Genomic DNA, 22612 nt, shown 5'->3' with positions numbered 1-22612 from the left:
TTTTTTACTCCCCCCCCAAGCTGAATAAAAAGAGTTAGTTCTCCAATACTAAAATTAGCATAAGCAACTAGGGTGTCATGGATTTTTTTTTTTAGTTCTGTAGATATTGGTTTCTGCTAGCAATGAACATCTTGAGAGTTTTATATGTTTAAGTCGGGGCCGAGTGGTCCAAGACGTGCTCAGGTCACAGTTTCCTCTGGCAGATGTTCACAGGCGGTGGCACGGTGGTGTAGTGGTTAGCACTGTCGCCTCACAGCAAGAAGATCCTGGGTTCAAGCCCCATGGCCGGCGAGGGCCTTTCTGTGTGGAGTTTGCATGGTCTCCCTGTGTCCGTGTGGGTTTCCTCCGGGTGCTCCGGTTTCCCCCACAGTCTAAAGACATGCAGGTTAGGTTAACTGGTGACTCTAAATTGACTGTAGGTGTGAATGTGAGTGTGAATGGTTGTCTGTGTCTATGTGTCGGCCCTGTGATGACCTGGCAACTTGTCCAGGGTGTACCCCGCCTTTCACCCGTAGTCAGCTGGGATAGGCTCCAGCTTGCCTGCGACCCTGTAGAACAGGATAAAGCGGCGAGAGATAATGAGATGAGATGTTCACAGGCACATTTTCCTTTAGAATTCGCTGGAATAATCCAAAATTCACTTGTTCCATCAATGATGGCAAGTCATCCTGGTCCAGATGCAGCTTAACAGGCCCAAACCACCAACTGTTAATTCATTCATTATGATACTACAACCTTCATATTTCACAGCTGGGATAAGATTCTAATGCCGGAATGAGGGCGTTTTCTCCAACGTAACGCTTGCTGCATGACCTACCTTCTCTTGAGATTCAGTTCATGGACAGATATCCTGACATTTTCCTTTAGAATTCACTGGTATAATTCAGAATTCATTGTTCCATCAATGATGGCAAGCCGTCCTGGCCCAGATGCAGCAAAACGAGCCCAAACCATGATACTACCACCACCATGTTTCACAGATGGGATAAGGTTCTTATGCTGGAATTCAGTGTTTTACTTTCTCCAAACATAACGCTTCTCATTTAAACCAAAAAGTTCTATTTTGGTCTCCTCCATCTACAAAACATTTCCAATAACCTTCTGGCTTGCCCCCATGATCTTTAGCAAACTGTAGAGAGGCAGCAATGTTCTTTTTGGAGAGCAGTAGCTTTCTCCTTGCAACCCTGCCATGCACACCATTGTTGTTCAGTGTTCTGCTGATGGTGAACTCATGAACTTTAACATTAGCCAATGTGAGAGAGGCCTTCAGTTGCTGAGAAGTTACCCTGGGGTCCTTTATGACCTCACAGTCTATTACATACCTTGTTCTTGGAGTGATCTTTGTCAAAATCACTCCTGAAGAGGGTAACAGCAATCTGGAATTTCCTTCATCAGTCTCACTGTGGAGTCCAAAATCTTTACAGATGGTTTTGTAACCTTTTCCAGTCTTTTTCTGATGTCCTCAAGAATTTCCTTTGTTCATGCCATGATGCACTTCGACAAACATGCTGTGAAGAGCAGACGGATAGATCCCTGTTCTTTAAATAAAAAACAGGGTGCTTACTCACGCCTGACTGCCAAGCTCTAATTTGACTCAAACTTGAGCTTCGAAAGGACCATTTGTATCAAAACACCTACGATGATGACACATGAGCTGCAAACACCATTCATAAAGGTCTGACTGAGTAAGCAGTGTTGCGGGTACATGCTGCACTGTATTAAACTTGGTTTGTGTAGCAGTTACAAATCAATATTCCTTTCATTCAGTCAACAAAAGAAAGAGCCATTTAAGCAGGTGAAGGTGTATGTTAAGAGAATGACGTGCAATTAAGAGGTCAATTACTTTGATAAAGGTAACGCAGCAGTATTTTTAGCCAAGTCGAGGTGACCTTTACCTACACTTCGTGTGCAGAATAACTCCATTCTCAATGGTGCACAAAAACATTTAAAGTCAAACGCTTCTCTTTTGCCCTTGTGGCATTTGTACCTTAATGGAGATAAATTGCACAACTGAGTGGACAACGGAGTGATAGAGGCCCAATAGACGGCTGCTGGGGTCCCAAATGCAGATTTATTTCACTACATCACGTGACTCAATACTACAGTATGACAAGGAGCCATAAAAACACATTTTATTCGATTTAAGGCAGTCTAATCCATTAAGACTGTGGGTTTTGCTAGCTTCACATTCACCCTTCCATCAAAACACAGCATAAATATCACAGCTTATTTAATTTGCTGTGAATAAATTAAGCAGCACAAAGTTTTAATTTCCAATTACAAGCCTCCACACACACACACACACACACCCCAAAGGCCAGAGGGGAATTAAATTATGTTGCCAACACGTGTGACAGAAATGAAATTCCACTGAAGGTTTTATGTCGACAGTAAAAAGAAAGATGTGTGAGGTCATAAAAAGGGAAGCTTTGTAACAGGCTTAAGGGAGATGCCAATGTCTTTATGCAAAAAATAAATAAATAAGAAACATGGGGGGGGGGGGGGGGGGAGAACATGACAAAAGACAGCTGCAAGCACACACAGCAGGTGGTTATAAATATGAAAATAATGGATGGGATCTGAACAGCCATTTAACAATTTAAAAATCGTACAAAATTTGACAGAGCAGATGGTAAAATTGTTTTGCCTGTTCAAAAAAAGAAGTCCACATAAATGGTAGTTATATAAAAATAATGAGGGGGAAAAAGAAATTACATAGATACAAATTCGATAGAGTGACCGATTAGAGAGAAATAGATTGATATAGATTAGATAGCTGTATTCAATAGAGATTAATTACCTGAGATAGCTATATTTGATTGAGATATAGATTAGACAGATCTCGGTGTGTGTGGGTGTATACATACACATCAGGCTTGTAGTACTCGAGTCCAGAAATCGAGTCCAACTTGGGCCCTAATTTTAAGGACTCATGACTTGAGCACTGATGACTTCGACTCAGACTCGTGCATTAACTGCATTCAGACTCGTAAATTGGAGACGCTCAGATTTTTTTTTTTTGTAACATGCCATAATAATTTGGTACAAGATATTTATAGCTCCATTAATTTTTGCACTAATTTCGTGCAAGTGTCACACCTGCAGCCTTGGCGCATACATCAAATAGATTCTCGGGTGCGCTTCGGACAGCGCGCATGCCAAGCTGACACTCGCGCGCACAGTAAACAACTCACACCTGCACAGGATTAAGGTGCAATCAGCGCACCTATATAAAAACTGAAAACGCACGCACTTTGCGAAGTATTGTTGCATTGCTGACACATTACCTAGCCTTATTTCCTTGTTCGTTTTCCTGGGTTCCTGATCTCCTGTTTCTCGTCTTTGATTCTGCCGAGTCTACAATAGCCTGTTTGTGCCTCACTTGACCCATTACCTGTCTGACAATTTTGCCTGCCTTTCTGGATTGTTGACCCGTCTTCTTAATAAACACACTTTCTGCACTTACGTCCATCTCCCAGACATCTCTGACAGAATACTTCGCACTCCCTGACAAAGAGAATGCACATTCACCTGTTCATACGTCATGTTCAGGAACAAACTAATGTTAATGGCGCTGAAACAGCCACCGTCAAATGGTGCGGTTGGAGTCTTGTTCTCAGATCGGATCAATAGTAAACTCTACCACTGAGGACTTGAGACTAGACTCGGACTCGAGGTTTAGTGACTCGACTAGAACACAGATTTTATTTATATTATATACATGATTGCTAAATTGGCTAGACAGATCAGAGGAGATATATAGATGAGAACAAGATTACTTGGATTAGAGAGAGATAAATCTCAAATTGAGAGATAAAATATTAGGGGGAAAATGGTGTGTTTGAGACAGACTGACACATTTTAAAGTGATGTAGTGTAATTCAAGATTAAATGCAGTGCCCCAGTGACCTTTTCCTGACTACATCAAATATCTTCCTGAGCAACCTATTAAACAGAGGACAAACAGAAACCGTACAAGTTATACACATTTTGATAGAAAGCATTTAGAAGTTTATTTAGAAGAGACACTGATTGTCAAATCACAAAGTAGTTTACATGCAGGTTATCTGACAGTATTTAAAGGACAAAGAGACCACCATCCCTATAAAGAGAAGATAAAAACTCTGGAAGAAAGGCACATTTTTACGTCAGTCCTTTATGCTTTGCATTAATCATGTCCGTTTATGAACTTCATTTGTTAATTAAATATTTACTTGGATGTGAACATGATCAAAGCCGCAATCCCTTTTTATTGCACTCCAAAACCGACCTCAAAGTCCACGATTAGGACAGCCATATTTTTAAAAAAAAACCCGTTTGTCCCTGCTTCTCTTCACTGTAAAAAGAAAACGAACTTGGCAGGGAAATTTTCAGCTGAATAATTCCAGGCTGAAAATTAACAGGTGTAAAAACCCAAGCAGGTGATGGTAGTCATGCTTTTGAGGCTGCTTCACTTTTTCCTCTGAGCAGGCGAGCACTCTCACAGAGAGCAGCAGTCATTTAACAGTACCAGACATGGCTGCCATGATCAGTCAGTCCGTTCGCATACTTTTGAAGAAAACTCAGGAAAATAATTTAATGAGAACAGTGACAAAGTAACGAGATGTTGACATGTTAACAGCTACAATACAGGATTGCGCACAAGCTCAGTAACTGAAGGAATCCTGAGGTACCACTTTCACTGCCTGTTAAAAGCTTTGGGGCTGGAATGACAAAAATACAAATTCATTTAAAGAAATGCTCTGCTGTACCCCTTTCAGTATGAAGCAGAGGTCTTAATGCTGACTAGATCCATCTCTCAAACTTTTTGATCTAACTCCTCTCAGAGAAGCCTGATTGAAGCCTCTTTCCTCTCCAACTCTCTCTTATGAAGTTCTGAGGTGGGTTTGAGGATAGCTGAAAATCAAACACTGTTCAAGAGGTAAAGAAAGAAAGAAGGGGGGGATATCCCCAAACATCTCATTTGTAGCAAATGTTGATAAACTTGATCATGACCAAAAACAATTGTTCAAGGAAGGAATAATAATAATTAAAAAAAAAAAAATCGTATTCACATTTAGATTCGAAGAAAAGTCAAGCAAGCAGTGCGATGATAAAGTGATTAAACACTGAAGCCACACAGTGAATAATGGAGACGTAAGGTGCAGTACTTCTAAAAACAGACAGCTGTCCCAGTCCTACAAGCACAGCCTCGATGCAGGTCCAACCCCCAAAACACGCAGTCTCCAATCAGGAACCTCAGGTTGTGTTTAGAGAGTAAACGAACACGGAGCAAGCATGGAAGTCTCTCAGTGCCCGCAGCAGTCTGCTCGAGGAGTCTCGACTAAACTGCAGCTTTCAGTAAATCCGTCGGCTATGCTGCACAAACCAAGTCATGATTCACCGATGAGGACACCCAAGTTAGGAACATTGAAAATGCCAGCCATGAAAGACTAATCATCCCTGATTTGTTTTGCTCCAGCCACAGTTCAGTCCATGGTAAGGTGCATGCGGCTGTTTCGTTTTGGTTTATAAAATTAAATTAAAAAAAAAAAAAATCTCATTATCTCTAACAATTTGCAATCGTGACCAGAAAAAAAAATCTAAAAAGGTCTCACAAAGAACAAAAACAAGAAAAGGCTAAAAGTAATAATAAAACTGTTGACTTCAGAAGCCTGACTGAGGTTCGGAAAAGTTGGAAACTGTTGCAGTGAAAATGGGGTGTCTAAAGCAGATTAAACTTCAAATTAACCTACAATCCAAAAATATTTGAGAGTCCTTTTGCAGACGAGTCAACAATATTCATTCTTGCGCCGAATTAAACATGATTTTGCTCCCTTTCCAGATTCAACCAAGTTAAACAGAAACCAGCTCCTTCTTACAGTGCAAAAGAGTAATTAATTCTGTAACAAACCCGTACAGCTTTAATTACTGAACAAAACAAAAATACTGGTAAATGGACCGTACCAGTCAAAAGATTGGACATGCGTGCTCCGAGGTTTTTCTGTACTTTGACCATTTTCTACATTGCAGAGCAATACTGAAGACATCAGTACTACGAAATAACACATGGAACATATGGTAAGCAAAACAACACTGTTAATAAGTTCCATATTTTAGATTCTTCAAAAGTAGCCAGAGTTTACCTTGACGCTTTGCACACTATTGGCATTACCTTAACCAGCCTCATGAGGTAGTCACCTGGAACGCGTTTCAATGAACAGGTGTGCCAAGTCAATAATTAATGAGTGCAATTTCTTGCCTTCTTAGTGCATTTGAGACCAAACGGTAAATAGTAAATAATAAAAATACATAGTAAATAACCCTATTCCATACTATGTCAAGAGCCGCTCAACTAAGTAAAGAGAAACGACATCCATCGTTACTTCAAGTCTTAAGTGTCTTTATTAATAAAGAGGGAAAAAAAAAACAAAAAACCATTGAACTAGGGGTGTCCAAACTTTTGACTGGTACTGTACATTATGGAAATGATCACTAGTTAGAAAGCTTTTGTAGCTGAACTTATTGGAATTTCTTGCCAAGAAGCCAAAATATTACATTATAATCCAGTACAACTGAACTAAGGGTGACATTAACGAATACCCCATAGCATTCTTGTTAACATATTGGTGAGCTATGTGACGACTGTCATGTGTCTAGCTTTATATTTTATTTTGCTGTTGGTCATGTGAATAGTTTCTGTGAAAAGTAAAGAGAAACGACAGTCCGTTAATATCATGAAGTCTTTTTTAATTAATACAAATAAAGAAAAAACATTTAATTAATTAGGTGTCCAAATTTTTGACTGGTACTGTAAAAGAAACGTGTTTAGTTCTTGTTTTCTACTGTCAGTATGATATTAGCTGTGACAAACATCAGGCAGGAAGTTGCCCAAATTACCACAAATATAACCCAAAATGTGTGGCGGAACGGAGACCTGTGCTTATTCTGCACCTCTCTTCCAAACACAGGCTCTAGGTGGCGCCGACTAAAGAACACCAGAGCAGCAGGAATGATGTACTGAATGCCTGTGCCCGCGTAGGCTCCAGTGATGCCCACAAGAGACTCTAGATCATGAGTACAAAATGCCACCACAACAGGTGGCACCAAGGTAATCAAGGGAAACACAATGCGGTCCACTACCCATGGGTAAGTGCCTCCATCTCGATGGAAGAGTGTCTTCCAGTTATTGCGTAGTGTGACTGCGATTATAGGGAAGTTCGTGCTGATTGTGAAGACGGGGAATAGCCCTAAAAAGTAGCGCAGGGCGGCCACACCCAGAAGGTCACAGTCATAGGTGAAATTTAGCGTGTACATATCCCGCAGCAGTGAGCTCTTGAAGCAGAAGATGGCTGTAAAGGAAAGCAGAAGGTAGAAGGCCAGGATGAGCACATATTCCGACGGGAGCAGCACACTCATTCTCCGTTTGTCTGAGATGGGCGTTATCAGAGAGGGCAGTGAGTGCTGGCACATGAAGGAGTACACGCACACGCCAAAGAGGTTAGGAACACCGCGGAGCTGTGCCACCGGAGGATTGCCCTCACCATGACCCTTGGAGATACGGATCAGCGCCAGGATTATCATCATGGTGAAAGCTGAAAGATAAACAGAGATCAAAAGGATGACTTTTAAGCAACGTTATAAACATAATAATATACAAATCGTGCATCAGTAGCACAATAAAATCATACCGATACAGGTCAAGAGCTTCAGTTAATATTCATAAACATCAGAAGGTGGAAAATGAAACCTCTGTGGCCCCAAAGGGTCACCAAAACAGGACAATTGAAGGAAAAACATCTGGTCCCCCCCCCCCCATCTTCAGTTTTGGCGAGTCTGTGCCAAATGTATTTTAGGCTCCTCTTTTTGTCTGACAGGAGTAGAACCTGACGTGATCATCTGCTGTTGTGACCCATCTGCCTCAAGGTTCAGTGTGTTCCGCATTACGAGATGCTTTTCTGTTCACCACGATTGGGAAGAATGGTTACCACAGCTTTCCCGTCTCATCTGACCTCTCGAATCAAGACACTTCCAACCTCAGAACGGCAGCTTACTGGAAGTTTTTTCTTTATTTTTTTTTGCCCCATTCTATGTAAACTCTAGAGATGTGTGTATGAAAATCCCAGGAGATCAACAGTTTCTGAAATACTTAAAGGAGAACTGAAGTCATTTTTAAACTTGCTTTATTTCTTCATTAACGTGTTATTCAATTACGTTTTAGTAACCTTATATCGTGACTCGTAGTGGCAACTAATTGCAATTAAATATTATACTTATCGGCCTGTTCGGTTTTTAGCCACGTTGAATTTCGTTCGTTTGGTCCACGGCAGGCGTCGCTTACCCGTGCGATCTTCACGAGACTTGTGCTGGACTTCAAAACGTGAAGTGTCAGCCAGGTGTCCTCGGCATCTCGTGTCACATTTATTCCACCAAATGAAATATTGCACAAAAACGAGTTTAAATGACGATTACTGCCTACTTTCTTCAAACTTTCCTGACTGCTATCAAAACAAGCAAAACTTCCAGCTTGGGAGTCACGTGACCGACGCGAGGGATGTGGTAGTTTTTCACCGCAGCTCTGTAGTTCCCCCTGAAATTTTCATTTTTTTTTTTTTTTAAAGATTTTTTGGGGGGGGCTTTTTTCACCTTTATTGGATAGGACAGTGTAGAGACAAGAAATGAGCTGGAGAGAGACGGGGAGGGATCGGGAAATGACCTCGGGTCCGAATCGAACCCGGGTCCCCAGATTTATGGTATGGCGCCTTAGTCGACTGAGCCACGACGCCACAGAAATTTTCATATTTTTACCACATACCTGTACTTTTGGTCAAAGTTTCTTACTAGATAGATAGTGATGGCGGCATCATCAAAGACGCGATCTGCCAAACAAGCTCAAGTGCAGGCAAATACTCGTTCTGTCGACAGCAAAGAATTCGCTAAGCTAGTTAAGCTAGCAATGGCAGATGCCATTAAGGAAGCTATCCCCAAGTTTGTGGATGACATGGTAGCTCAACTTTCAGCTAAAACACAGGCTATGGTGGCTGAACAACTGTCAGAATTTCAGAGCGAGATGTTAACCATTCAGGCTGACACCTCAAAGTGTATGGAGCATATGGAAACGAGCAAAAGCCGCTTGACTGAGGTAGATGGCCGTCTCTCTGCCTCAGTGGACAAGCTAACGGTACGATGTGCCACTCTGGAGGACAAGGTAGCTGATTTGGAGGACAGATCACGCAGAGACAATATACGGATACATGGGATTCCTGAAAACGCTGAAACGGCTAACCCTCTTACCCATTTGTCCAATGCTATCCCGAAGTGGTTCCCGGAGCTGGGGTCAGCTGAAATTATGCGTGCACACCGAGTGGGTCCAACAAGGGAAGATGCTAACCAAAAGCCTATTCCACGTACTCTTCTGTTGAAGCTGCTACGATTCACCAACAGAGATGAGATCCTGGGTGCCGCTCTGAAAACAGCTGTGGAGGTGGACGGGGTGGCTATCCGTTTCACCCCGATTCAGCACACAAACTTTCAAGCGCAGACTGGCCTTCTCCAATGTGATTGATGCCTTACAGAAACTGGGTTTGCGTACCTTTCTGCTCTACCCTGCTAGACTGACAGTGATGCGATTTTTCGTTGTTGTCGACTGACGAGCCATTGGCATAATAGCCCAATTCCTGCCGTGCGTCCGAGTTTGTGTGCGAACTGATCTGTTTCTTTTTATGAATCTTTTTTTTCTCCATTTATTGGTAGATATAGTCTACTCTATGTTTGAATTGATGAATAGTGTTAGTATGGCACTATTATTTAGGCCTACTGTGTTTATTTATGAACTTTTGACCTAATAATATTCTTATCAGACTGTGGTATATTTTTGTTATATCTGGCTGGGAGGGGGAAGGGCTGCGGTTTTTTGGAGGATGTTACTCTTCTCAAGGATCACGGGTCCAATGTTTTGGGGTACACCAGGCTCGTTAAGAGCGGACTTTTATGTGGGATGTTATGATGTGGATGTTCTGCTCTCTAACGCTCTTTGGAGAGCTTTGGGGTTATGTGGGTGAGCATGGATCTCTCTTTTTTGTTACCTCCTAGATACCTCATACTCGGATTACTGCACTACTTAATACTTAAGATTTTGTTTCTTTTTATTTCACGAATTGTAACAAGCCTATGGCATTATTGCAAAGCTCCAAGCTGGAATGTTAGTGGGTTGAATGGCCAAATTAAGCGAGCTGTTTGCTTAGACTTCTTACGTAGGCAATTAGTGGATGTTGCTTTTATACAAGAATCTCATTTAAGAACCAAAGATACTCATCGCTTTGCAAACAAATACTACTACGCTGCTGCCTCTACATCCTTGAACTCAAAAACCAGAGGGTCACTAATAGTATTGAAACGCAATCTCTCACTGAGTATACTTGGAAAGTATGGCAGTGAAGATGGCAGGGTTTCATACATTAAAACCATCTCAGGTCACAAATTTGCTTTTACCTCCATTTATGCTCCATCTCAATATGAACCGGACTTTTTCCTGAAACTAACTTCAGTTTTAGCACAACTACATGACTTCTCACTCATTATAGGTTCAGACATGAATGCTTGTGTTAATTTGGCATTGGACAAATCAGCGCAACATTCTACCCCCACGCAATTCTGTGCATCAAAGGATATGCAGGACCTTTTATCAGCTATCAGTTTGGTAGACCTATACAGCATAATTAATCCCACCTCTAAAACAGTACACTTTCTACTCAGCCAGACACCAGACTCTCTCTAGAATAGATTATATATTCGCATCTACTTCTTTTTCTGAAATTCATAATGTAGTAATTGTACCTTGCCCATTATCAGATCACAGTATTGTTTCAGCTCATCTTACGCTCAGGGACACTCCCCCTAGAGCGTCACGGTGGCGTTTCAATACATCTCTTCTCAAAAATGAAGAGTTCTGTGCCTTCTTTAGTAATGCCTTGAAAACTTTTATAGAGATTAACACAGGTTCAGTGGAAGATCTTAGATTCTTATGGGATGCCATTAAAGGGTCAATTAGAGACTCAACTATTTTTCATCTTACCTTAAGAAAAACAGACTTTGGAAAATAAGTGAGCTAGAGGACACTCTTGCCCAACTTGAGTCAGGACGACAGACCATGCAGACGGACACTGTTGGGGAAAATATTTGCAACAAGAACTGAGCTGAACTCTAATGAGGCAGAGGGCGGAGTTCTTAATACACAGAACCAGAAGAAATTATTACTTCAATGGATCTAGGCCGAGCCATTTACTAGCCTTAAGACTGAAACAAAAAAAAATATTCTAATATCATGGCCATCCAAACACCCACTGGTATTTTAACTGAACCTAGTGAAATTAATTTGGGATTCAAAACTTTCTATTCTACCCTTTATTCGTCTGAAGTCACACTGAACACAAATACCTGTAAAAACTTTTTCCATGGCCTTGAGCTTCCCACTCTTACTAGCCAAGATTCAGAAAAACTTAGGGTTTCCATTTCACTAGAGGAGTTGGGAAAGGCTCGTCACCATGAAGAAAGGCAAATCCCCAGGTTGGGATGGTATTCCACCAGAGTTATATCTTGCCTTTTGGGACATACTTGGCCCACCACTACTGGATATGATTAATACTGCTATTGATAAAGGCGCTTTCAATTCAGGTGCCAATGCTGCAATAATCACATTACTACTTCAGCCAAACAAGGAGCCTTCCCAATGCGGTAATTACAGACCCTTATCTCTTTTGAATGTGGATGTGAAACTGTATGCCAAAGTGCTTGCCTTGCGACTTGAAAGACATTTGACAAGATTGATACACAATGATCAGACTGGATTTAAGAGCAGATTAGCATCTGATAATATGCGCCGTCTCCTGCACATTATCCATGCAGCAAATGTGATTGATTCCTCCTGCTCAGTCCTGTCACTTGATGCTGAGAAAGCGTTTGACAGACTGGAGTGGGATTATCTCTGGGCTACTCGGGACAATTTTGGATTAGGTTCACAATTTATCCAAAATGATCAAGGTCCTGTATGCAAACCCTTCTGCAATGGTCTATACTAGTAATATTTGCTCCTCCCAATTTCCCATATCAAGGGGTACCCGTCAGGATTGCCCCCTTTCCCCATTACTCTTTGCTCTCGCTCTCTCTCTCGAGCCACTGGCCCAGAAAATCAGACAACACCCCTCTGTACTTCCCATCTCTTTCAGTAATACTCAACACTGTACATTATTGTACGCAGATGATATCCTGCTTCATGTTGGTGACGCTGGGTCTTCTCTGCCACATTTATTATCCACCTTTGATTTGTTCAGCTCACTAGCTGGATATAAAGTCAACTGGACCAAGTCTTCATTGATGCATTTAAATTCAGTTCTATCAGCTACACCTTTGCCTTCTAATATCCCAATAGTGAAACAGTTCAGATACCTTGGGATTGATATCTCTCCTACTCTTTCACATAGCATCACATAACTTTCAAAGCATACATAACCAAATTGAGGAGGATCTAGAACGCTGGTCAAAACTTCCAAATTCTCTTCAAGCCCACATATCAATAGTCAAAATGGACATACTTCCCCATGTAAATTTTTATTCTTCAATGATTCCCCTTGCTCCCCCAAAGGATTATTGGGAAAAACTACACTCTCGTATCCAAATTCATACGGAATGGGAAGAGACCGCGTTCGAAACTAAAAACCCTTCAGCATGATAAGACACAGGGTGGACTGGCTCTACCAAACTTCAAGATGTACTTTTGGTCTTTTGTGCTTCGACCTTTATTTGTATGGTTCAATTCTGATGCCTCTGTGTCCTGGAAACTAATCGAGGAGAATCTCTCTCAGCCCTACAGGCTTCAAGACCTGGTGTGCTCTAACATACCACCTAAAGAAGCTAAATCACATCTAGGCCCTATAATTTCCTATTTGCTCAGAACTTGCCACACTGTAATGAATCATGCTAATGTAGATCTAAAATGGCACAAATACTCTCTCTCCTTATTGGAAAAAAGCCTTTTTCTTTCCCACTGTGGAGGAATACGGGAGTTAATGTTTTCAAAGACCTGTTTGATGATGGTTTGCGTGCCTTTAGTGATCTACAAGCTGAGTATGACCTACCTGGTTCATCATTTTTCTTTTATCTGCAGTCGAGGTCTGCCATTAAGGCATATGGTGTCCCTTGGGGCATAGCACTTCTAACCCACCCACTGCACAAACTATGTGCACCACAAAGCCAAACACGGGGGATGGTTTCCAAACTTTATAAATTGCTGATCCATGTGCACCGTTGCCTGTAGATAGTATATGGGGGAGGGACCTCCCCTCCACGGGAGAGGAAGAAATTTGCTGGGATACAGTATGGGAGAATCTACATGACACCTCCAAAAACCGTGACCATCAATTGATACATTTTAAATGTATACACAGGATGTATCTAACCCCCAGGAAACGTCATGCTATGAAAATCACCACATCTAACTGTGACTTATGCACACTCAATACTGCAGGATCATTTATACACACGTATTGGGATTGTCCCAGTGTGTCTGCTTTCTGGAGACAAATCTCCATCACCTTAAGCGATACGCTTGAGGTCAATATCCCACTACCACCGTCTTTACTCCTGCTTAATGATGACTCCACTTTAGAACGCTCTCTTCAACAAAGGCGCTTATTATGGGCTGGCCTCACTGCAGCTAAGAAAATGTTGACACCGAGATGGCAGCCACCTCAACTTGCCATGGCAACAATGGGCCAACTCTTTCCTAGACATTGTCAAGATGGAGAGATCATGCAGCTAGTCAGAAAACAATTAGTGCATGGGATGCAGCTTACACTTTGGTGAAAGGAAGAGTGAGGCATAATTATCCATAATTTATGTTTGTATGTTATACTTATAGACCCCTTTCACTGACGTCACCCGAAACCGGAAGTAAACAAACCCTGCGCCATATTGGAAGACCAACAAACTCGTGATTAGGGGGAAATAATGGCAGCGCGCGGTATTTGAACCCACGAGGCACTTGGATCATCAAAAACCTACAATGGTAAACTTTTGTGCTGTGTTAGGGTGTTCTAACAAAGCTGATGGGAAAGGTGAAAAGAAGTCTTTCTACAGAATACCAGCTGTGATTGAGACACAAGCAAACCAAGGAGCTTTCTGCCAGGAGACAGCGAGAGTATTTAGCTGCTTTATGCAGAGCGGATCTGAATACTTCTCGTCTACAACAGTACAGAATATGTTCAGACCATTTTGTTACTGGTAAGTCACTAGGCTAGAGTGTTGTAGAACATTTTTTTAAATGTTTACTGAATAAAAACATCCTTAATTTTATCACGTGTTATGCATTTCATTTCTTTCTTTTGTTTTAATTTTCCTCCCTCCATCCCTCTTTGGATTTTAAATATAGTTTTTCCCCCCCAAGTCCAAATAATTCAAATATATATAAATAAAAAGAGATAAGTAGTAAATTAAAAATAAATGAAATAAAAAAAATCCATAACAGCATGAATACAGATTGCAATAGTGGTCAAGTGCTATAATTTTTTTTAACATGATAATGGAGAATTTCATTTAATCTGCACTGATTATTATATGAAATATAAATGAACAAATTCTGAACAGGTCTTTCATAGAATGGAACTGTTAATGTAGTAAAGAAAACACTTAACATGTTAATAAAAGAAAATTTGCTGCTACATTTCAGCTGTAGTTTGTTTTATGCATGTATGTACTTGCATAGATGTGTACTTGGTCTTCCAATATGGCGCCCTAACAAAATCTCGTGGTGCGGTGATGTCACGCGAAAGCCCTCTATACCTGCACATGTATTTTTTAGGGGGTTGCCGTGTGTGTATTGGGGGGGGGAATCATTTGTTTACACTTTGAGTCATGGATATCTTGTGTTGGACATACTCTTGAAGATGCACGAGAAACATTTGATCAAAAAAAAAAAAAAAAAAAAAAAACACTTCCAGCTTGATTACATCAGCATTCGAAAGAGGGCACGTGCATCTTTTGACAACGTTGGCAGATGTTGGTCACTTTGATTTCCGCTGTACGTTTGACTTCCGTCCTACGATGTCTCGCACAGGTCTCAACAAATCTCTTTTATGGCCATTGCTTTGACATATGGACTGATATTACACAGCATATTTCAAAAGACTCATGGGCGGCACGGTGGTGTAGTGGTTAGCACAGTCGCCTCACAGCAAGAAGGTTCTGGGTTCGAACCCAGCGGCCGGCAGGGGCCTTTCCGTGTGGAGTTTGCATGTTCTCCCCGTGTCTGTGTGGGTTTCCTCCGGGTGCTCCGGTTTCCCCCACAGTTTAAAGACGCAGTTAGGTTAATATGGGATGGCCTTGGACTGAAGTGCCCTTGAGCAAGGCACCTAACTCCCAACTGCTCCCCGGGCGCTGTTAGCACGGCTGCCCACTGCTCTGGGCAGCCATGCTAACACGTGTGTGTGTGCTCATTGCTCACGTATGTGCATGTGTGTGTGTTCACTGCTTCAGATGGGTTAAATGCAGAGAAGAAATTTCACAAGTGTGTGATGAATAAAGTTGTGCTTTCTTTCTTCTTTCATAACTTGCTATAGCAGTGACAAAATGGCTATCAAAAATGCATTCCTATATTTAATAAGATAAACAATTTTGATTAAAAAAATAAAATTGCCTTCAGTTCCCCTTTAAGCATGCATGTCTGGCACCAACAACCACACCATGGTCAAAGTCATGGAGATCATATTTGCTCCCATTCATGAGTGTAGGATTTTGTTCACTGCTGCCACATTGTCCAACTGGATAACTGCATGAATGAGCAGGTGGACGGCGAGTGTATTAGATTTAAAAACGGCACAAGTTTACATCAAATAACCATTACAAGGAAACAAAACACTTTCACTGTTAAAACAGGATCAAGAAATATACACTAGTGGTGTCAAAAGCTTATTTGACTCCAGTTTGGATAATGAGCGAACGCGTGTTGATAAATAGTCTGAGGACAACAAGGGGGCAAAGCTCCTTGAAAGACCATTTTAAGGCCAATTTACTCCAGATACACTTATTTTTCTCTGCATCTTAATCCACACCTACTCCATTAGACACCTGTAAAATGTGAGCCCAGGCATCCTGCTATACTTTTTTTTTTTGTACATGCCATCTTGTGCTCATAAATGAAGTGCAACTCCATAGAGAGGTGTTTAAGGGCGTATTCACACCTACGTTGTTTGGTCCGGACCAAACGAACCAAATTTCCCTTGGTCCGGACCTTTTGGGTTGGTCTGAATACAAACCACCGAACTCTGGTCCGGACCAAACAAGCGGACCGAGACCGAGCTGCAAGGTCGGACTCGGTCCGGACCAAAGGAACCCTGGTGCGGACCTTTTGGAGGTGTGAAAGCAGACCGGACCTAATCTGACAGTTTTGCTTTTTTGTACCTCGGGAGCTTCCATCGTTTGTCGAGCATTATGGGAAACCGAGTCTTGACTGACACTCCACCGCAAAGTGCAAACACTGCTTCGGTTGTCAAGGGAACCTTACAACAGTCGTTCAGTCATTCAGACCAGTGGTAGGCTAGACTACAGAGTACAAAAAATGAGTAGGGGGCAAACGTGGGCCGAGGAAGAAACGCGTACCCTTGTGGATATATGGGCAGATGTCCACATATCTGAGCTTTTGGAGAGAACACACAAAAATGCAGACGCGTTTGCTGTATTCAGTGAGAAAATGAAGAAGGGGTTCACGCGCTCCCCAGAACAATGTCGGCTAAAAGTGAAGAAACTCCGTCAGACCTACATTAAAATCAGGGACATTCTTTCAAAAAGTGGCGGTACTAGCGACGCATAAAAGAAATTCATCTATTACGATGGATAAGGCGAATATCCCGACACATGCCTCCTCCGTCTTGCGTGAAGAGCCAGAACTGTCACATCATGATGTGCGCTCATCAGCGCTATCCTCCGTAGCCGCCTTGCCCTTTGAAGTCGTCGTTGATAAATTACTTGTACAACAGCATAGTAATCGCACAATTGTGGAAGACAGTAAAAACTGGAAAAAACATATAGCTTTGATGACATTAAAAAGAATAACAGCACGGAAAGCCTCCATGACTACTTTTGAACTTAACGCTTTGTGCGCGTGTCGTCTCTGACCAATAGCTGAACGACCTCAGGGCGCGTGGCTTTGTTGACAGATTTTGGTCCGCTTACTAAAAATGTACAGTGTGAAAGCGAACCGCACCAAAATGAAAAAAAAAACCCAAAACATTTGGTTCGGACCAAAGCAAGTGAACTATCGAACTATCCTGGTCTGAATACACCCTAAATCCCAGACTTCCACATTTTATAAGTTAAAAGGGCAAATGCTGTCCATTCACTGCCTCACTGTTTTGTAATTGGAGCTGGCACAACGTCAATGGTCTCCATTCCCCATGTTTTAACTGAAATGGTTGTACATATGGGTATTAGTTTTTAGGCAGATTCTACTGTAACTGGATCCATTAAACACTTGCCCACAAAATAAGAAATTTTTCTTGTCCTTTTTTCAGTGAGGTAATATTTTCAAGATTGAAAATATGGTATTTGGTCTTCTAAAACAGCACGTCATTTAAAAATACACCGAGTATATCAATAAAAGATTTTTAAAGAATAAAGTTCTATTTCTTTGACATATCTGACAGACATAACTCCCATTTTAAAAATCACTTTCATTACCCCTGTTGCTATCGTCAGTGAATTTCTGTCAGATGACCTGACGATAAACTCAGCCATTATGGATCTTTGGTAGTTATTGTGTGGAAGCAGGCTTTATAATTTCTGGGTGCCAACAGATAGAGTTGAAATAGATTAACAGCGAAAAAACTATTTCGTTCACGAGAGAAGCCCACAGTTATTTTTAAAAAATGCTATCGTCAGTCTGTCAGTCTAATGCACCTGACGATAGCAAAATTCAAGCCCTCACCACGCACATGTTGACTGACGCAAAGAGGAAATTCTACTGCGCGTGATTTTTGTGACAGCAGACATTTACTTCCGGGCAAGACTTGGAGTTCTGACAGCTAGATTTCATCAAAAAAATCAAGGTAAGATTTTCAGGTCAGCTATCCTGACGATAGAAATTTTTGATGATAGAAACATTGAGAATATATTTGTGCATTCATATTTAAATTTTTCTGGAGGAAAACTATCGTAAGTTGAGATAAATCAGAGCCACTTGCGACCCTTTCAGCCGACAGGCCGTTTCAATGTGTTATTTCCCCGTGAAAGTGACACAGTCGTGTCTATCGTCACTCTTCTGACAATTATTGTTGATATTTCAATTTTGAAAATAAATTCTTTATTTCAGTATTTTATTTTATTTGGTTCTAGTGATTTAATATTACTAAATTTGTCAGATTAATAATGTAAGAAACAGTTTTGTTGCTATTGTCATCTAGAGTGTCTGTCAGAATATGATGGTAGACGTTAGTTTGTCTGTCAGATTTTGATGATAGAAACCGATGTGTTTCTATTGTCATTTAGCATGTCTGTCATGTCAGGCTTTTATTAATTAGTTACCAGGACTACTGTCCTAAAATTTACTGTGAATGTCCAAGACCCCAAATGCTACTAGAAAAACTTAATAGAATGATCAAAATAATCAATTCAGCAATTTAAGGAGATGGGACTTAACTGGCCTCTGTTATGGTAGAATCTGCCTTTAATAAATATAAAGCACATTGTATTGATAGTATCTGCAGCGTGAAACGGATGGTTGCAGTGTCACATAGGGCAATCCTCTTTAAACCATGATTTTTGTTGCAAGGCTTGAGCTCAACTGTTGAAACCCTGAACCACCCTCCCATGAATTCAGAAATTGTGTTCTAAATTAAAAATTATAGAAAAATCACCACACCCCAGCTAGTCTGTCAGTCCACTTTGGGAGGTTGGGGGGGGGAATAGAGTAATAAACTCAGAGCCATAAACTCTGCTGCCAAAACAAATGTGCCATATTGACTTGTCAGTTAGTTTCAGGTTGTAACACTAGAAAATGCTAGCCTAGTAAACTAGACCCAACCGCCTAGCGGCCAAAAAAATATTTTTGCCTAGCGAGTGGGTCTAGCCTCGCACCATATAAACAAAAACATCCTGGGCATCAAATCGTGCCCGCCAATCACAACGCAAGGTTTTTGTTTGGATTCTTTGGGCGGGCTTTTGCAGGAGTGACAAAGCTGCGCGACGCTGGAGAAAGCGCAACAGGAAAGATGGCTACGGCTAGTGAACAGCGTGCGTTTGACTCTGCTTTGGAATCAGTTTTAGAAGAATTAGACTTGGAGTTTTCGTTGAAACATGAGCAGGAAGAGGCTCTCCACTCATTCCTTTTCAAGAAGGACGTTTTCGCTGTTTTGCCGACCGGCTATGGCAAAAGTCTGATCTACCAGCTGGCTCCGCTCGTAGCCAAAAGGATGGGGCTAGTTTGTGCAGTACGAAGAATTAATAAACAGCTTTGAAACATTACTTTTTGATTGTTTCTTATTTTCCCGTTACTTTACATTTAAGGGAAATTATTTCACCAAACACCACTAAATAAAAACTCTCAAAAACAGTTTAAGCAAACCCTTGAAAAACACTTGGAAAAAAATGTGTATATGTGGTACAGACTCCAAACTTATGGTCATTATCTCCAAACTTCTTAATATCTAGAACCTGTTTATTAATTAATACGCATTTTGAAAAATTATTTATTTCAAGGCCTCCCCCACTGCTTTCTGTCGCTCTGACTACGTCACAGTCGCGCTGATTGGTCAGAGCGTTGGCCTATACGCACAGAGACAGTTTGAAAGACAGCGGTTTGTTCCTCCTACCCGCTTCGGAAATGTCTACGGATCGAGGCCAGACTAAATATTCACATTTAGTCTGGCTTGCCAGGCTAAGAAAATGCAAGAAGGTTCAAGAAGCGTGAATACTTATGCAAGTAACCATAAGTTTAGTTTATTTCATTTTTTTTGGTAATGAATTACAGTCTGCTCAGTTTTGTAGGGTATATTCAATGCATTTCTGCATTTAAAAAAAAAAAAAAGTTGTTCATGTGATACTCATCTACTGTATAAACGGTTGTACAGCTCAAGGGTAATTTCAAAAGATATCACCTGCTCAACATTGCACACATCCACCACGTAAATTAAGTGCTAAAGCCCACCCAATCCCAGCATCCAGCAGTGAGCAGAAACGTCACGTCTAATTGTTCGGAATTAATGAATCATTGGTGACTTCCATGGTCTTTGACTCTCTAAGGGACACCAAAGTAGTCTTGGCATTCATGTTTCGGAGTGTTGAGTGCAGGCTTTTCACCTCTCGCTGCTCAATCACACCATTACAGAAGGAAGCGGTCACAGCGCTCCTCCTCTACCATGCCCTCACTTCTTTGGGATGCATGATGCATCACCCACATTGCAGGGAAGGGGACGGATTCTTTTGTCCTTGTAGGAGATCTCTCGCAATACATTTGGGCTCAATCAGCAACAGCAAGTGTCATTGTTGGCAGGGAAAATTAATTGGGTTCTCACAACACAAGGCCTAAAGTAAAGGCTAGTGTAAACACAGACAGACAGCCAGTCAGTCTGTTCACATCCCTGTACGGTATAGGAGTCTAAGGTCTAGGTTTCACCGGACAGGGGAGTCTTCAATAGTCAATAAATAAATCAGGAGCAGTGTGCTGTGGCTGTGACAGTTTAATGCATGCCATGGGAATAAAATGAACATTCCAATTATGAGGACAAAATGTACTCTGACTAAAAGAAAAAAAAAAAAAGAGAGCAATGTGAAGTGTTACAGCACGATTGCGAGCCTCCTGAGCAAGAAGGCACAGAAATAAATGACAAGCCCATCAACCCACTTTCTCCAAGAAACAAGCAAATGCCAAATGTCCTCATTTGAATTATAAGAAGCACTAGCCATTAAAATTAGTCTTTAAAAAAAAAAAACCCGGCAGCAGTAAGGACAATGTGCACAGAATGGAAATGTCACAATCCTCTTTAAATCCTGGTCTTGGCCAAAAAAAAGGACAGTCTTTTCATGATTTTCTTAAATGACCAGAAAAGTTAAGCAATTATCTCCTAATCACACTAACCTCAAACTGTTCATAAATGGCACTGAACAGCACAATAAAATATATAAAAAGGTAGCTACATGACATTTGTCAGTCACGCTCTGTTAACAAGAATGCGATGTGGCATTATGTAACGTCACCCAGTTCAATTGTACTGGCTTAGTGTGTAATATTTCAGCGTCTCCGCGAGAAATTCCAATTTCCAAAAGCTCGCCTTCATTTCCACAATGTACAGCAGTTTAAAGTTTAGACACACACAGTTCTTGTCTTAAAAGTAATGATGGATGTTGTTTCTCTTTACTTAGCTGATTGGTTCGTGATCATATGGATTAGTACAGTTGTAGAATAGGGCTATTTACTGTATTTTTATTAGTTACTATTTGGTCTCAAACGCATTAAGGCGGCACGAAATTACACTAATTCACCTTTTGACGAGGCACAGCCGTTAATCAAAAGGCATTCCAGGTGACTACCTCATGAAGCTGGTTAAGGTAATGCCAATAGTATGCAAAGCATCAAGGTAAACGGTGACTACTTTGAAGAATCTAAAATACAAAGCTTTTTTTTTTTTTACACATTTTTCTGTTTACCACACTAATTTCATACACGTTATTTCATAGTTTTGATGTCTTCAGTATTGTTCGACAGTGGAGCGCTGTTATAATATGGATCGCTATCACACAAAAACTGTTGCAACACTGTCAGCTCATGGCTCCCAAAATTTAAATTTATGTAGCCGCATTCAAGAACAAGAGTCTCAGACTTGGAAGATTCACTTGAAAACATGTCAAGACAGCTTGAATGCAAAGATACTTCTGCAGCAAACATATCTCAGGCCTAGAAATTCATACATTTTTTTCACCAGCCAGCCGGACTAGTTACCTTCCAAAGTAACTCGCCAAACAGAAAATCAACTAGCCAAAATTAATGTCTGAATTTTACTTCTGTCAAAAATAACACAAAAGAGAGTAGTTACCATTGTTCATGACTAATGTGCATTTATTTCAAGACCCGAGTATTTTGATACTGTTGTTAAATACATAAATGAGAACACCACAGAGCACCATAATATAATATCAACAAATAATAATATATTGGAAAACTTGGCAACTTGGTGTATGAGTATTGAAAACAAATATACTTACTATCATGACTATAGCACCCAAAATATGTCCAACATGCTTTCTGTATTTAACCATTTGAGAGAGAAAGCATTAGGAGCTCCATATTGACTAGGAATCAACTTGGGAAAAAAAAATTATTCCATAAAAATCGTATCGCAGCCAAGGCCTACCCTGCTCCCACGTTTGCTTACAAGTCCTTTGTCGTTTCTCCTTCTCGTATGCTTTATCGGCGGCCTTTTTCTCCTCTTCAGACTGAGGTCGCTTTGTCCCTGTCTCTGGCGGTTTCTGTACACCTTTCAGAAAATTCCACATCACAACGTAGCTTTGGCAGATGTAGATGTAAAAAAAAAAAAAAACCACACGTGTTTAAATGGGCGATAATGTGGCCACATCTATTGAATTTGATAAC

At 41.0% G+C, this 22612-nt stretch overlaps 1 protein-coding gene across 3 annotated transcripts in view; it reads right to left on the bottom strand.

Annotated features, from left to right (window-relative positions):
- Window positions 1-3988: 3988 nt before the first annotated feature.
- The window catches only part of tmem104 (transmembrane protein 104), a 113437-nt gene continuing 94813 nt past the window's right edge, over window positions 3989-22612 (bottom strand). For all 3 annotated transcript variants that reach the window (XM_060901643.1, XM_060901642.1, XM_060901644.1), the window contains one exon: window positions 3989-7574. In XM_060901643.1, coding sequence (XP_060757626.1) covers window positions 6808-7574 — 767 coding nt within the window. In that variant the 3' untranslated portion in view covers window positions 3989-6807. The remainder of the gene's footprint in view (window positions 7575-22612) is intronic.

Source organism: Neoarius graeffei, chromosome 20 (genome assembly GCF_027579695.1).
Source record: "Neoarius graeffei isolate fNeoGra1 chromosome 20, fNeoGra1.pri, whole genome shotgun sequence".
Lineage (NCBI taxonomy): Eukaryota > Metazoa > Chordata > Actinopteri > Siluriformes > Ariidae > Neoarius > Neoarius graeffei.
Note: the sequence above shows the minus strand (reverse complement) of the source record. Positions and strands in the feature narration are given on the sequence as shown.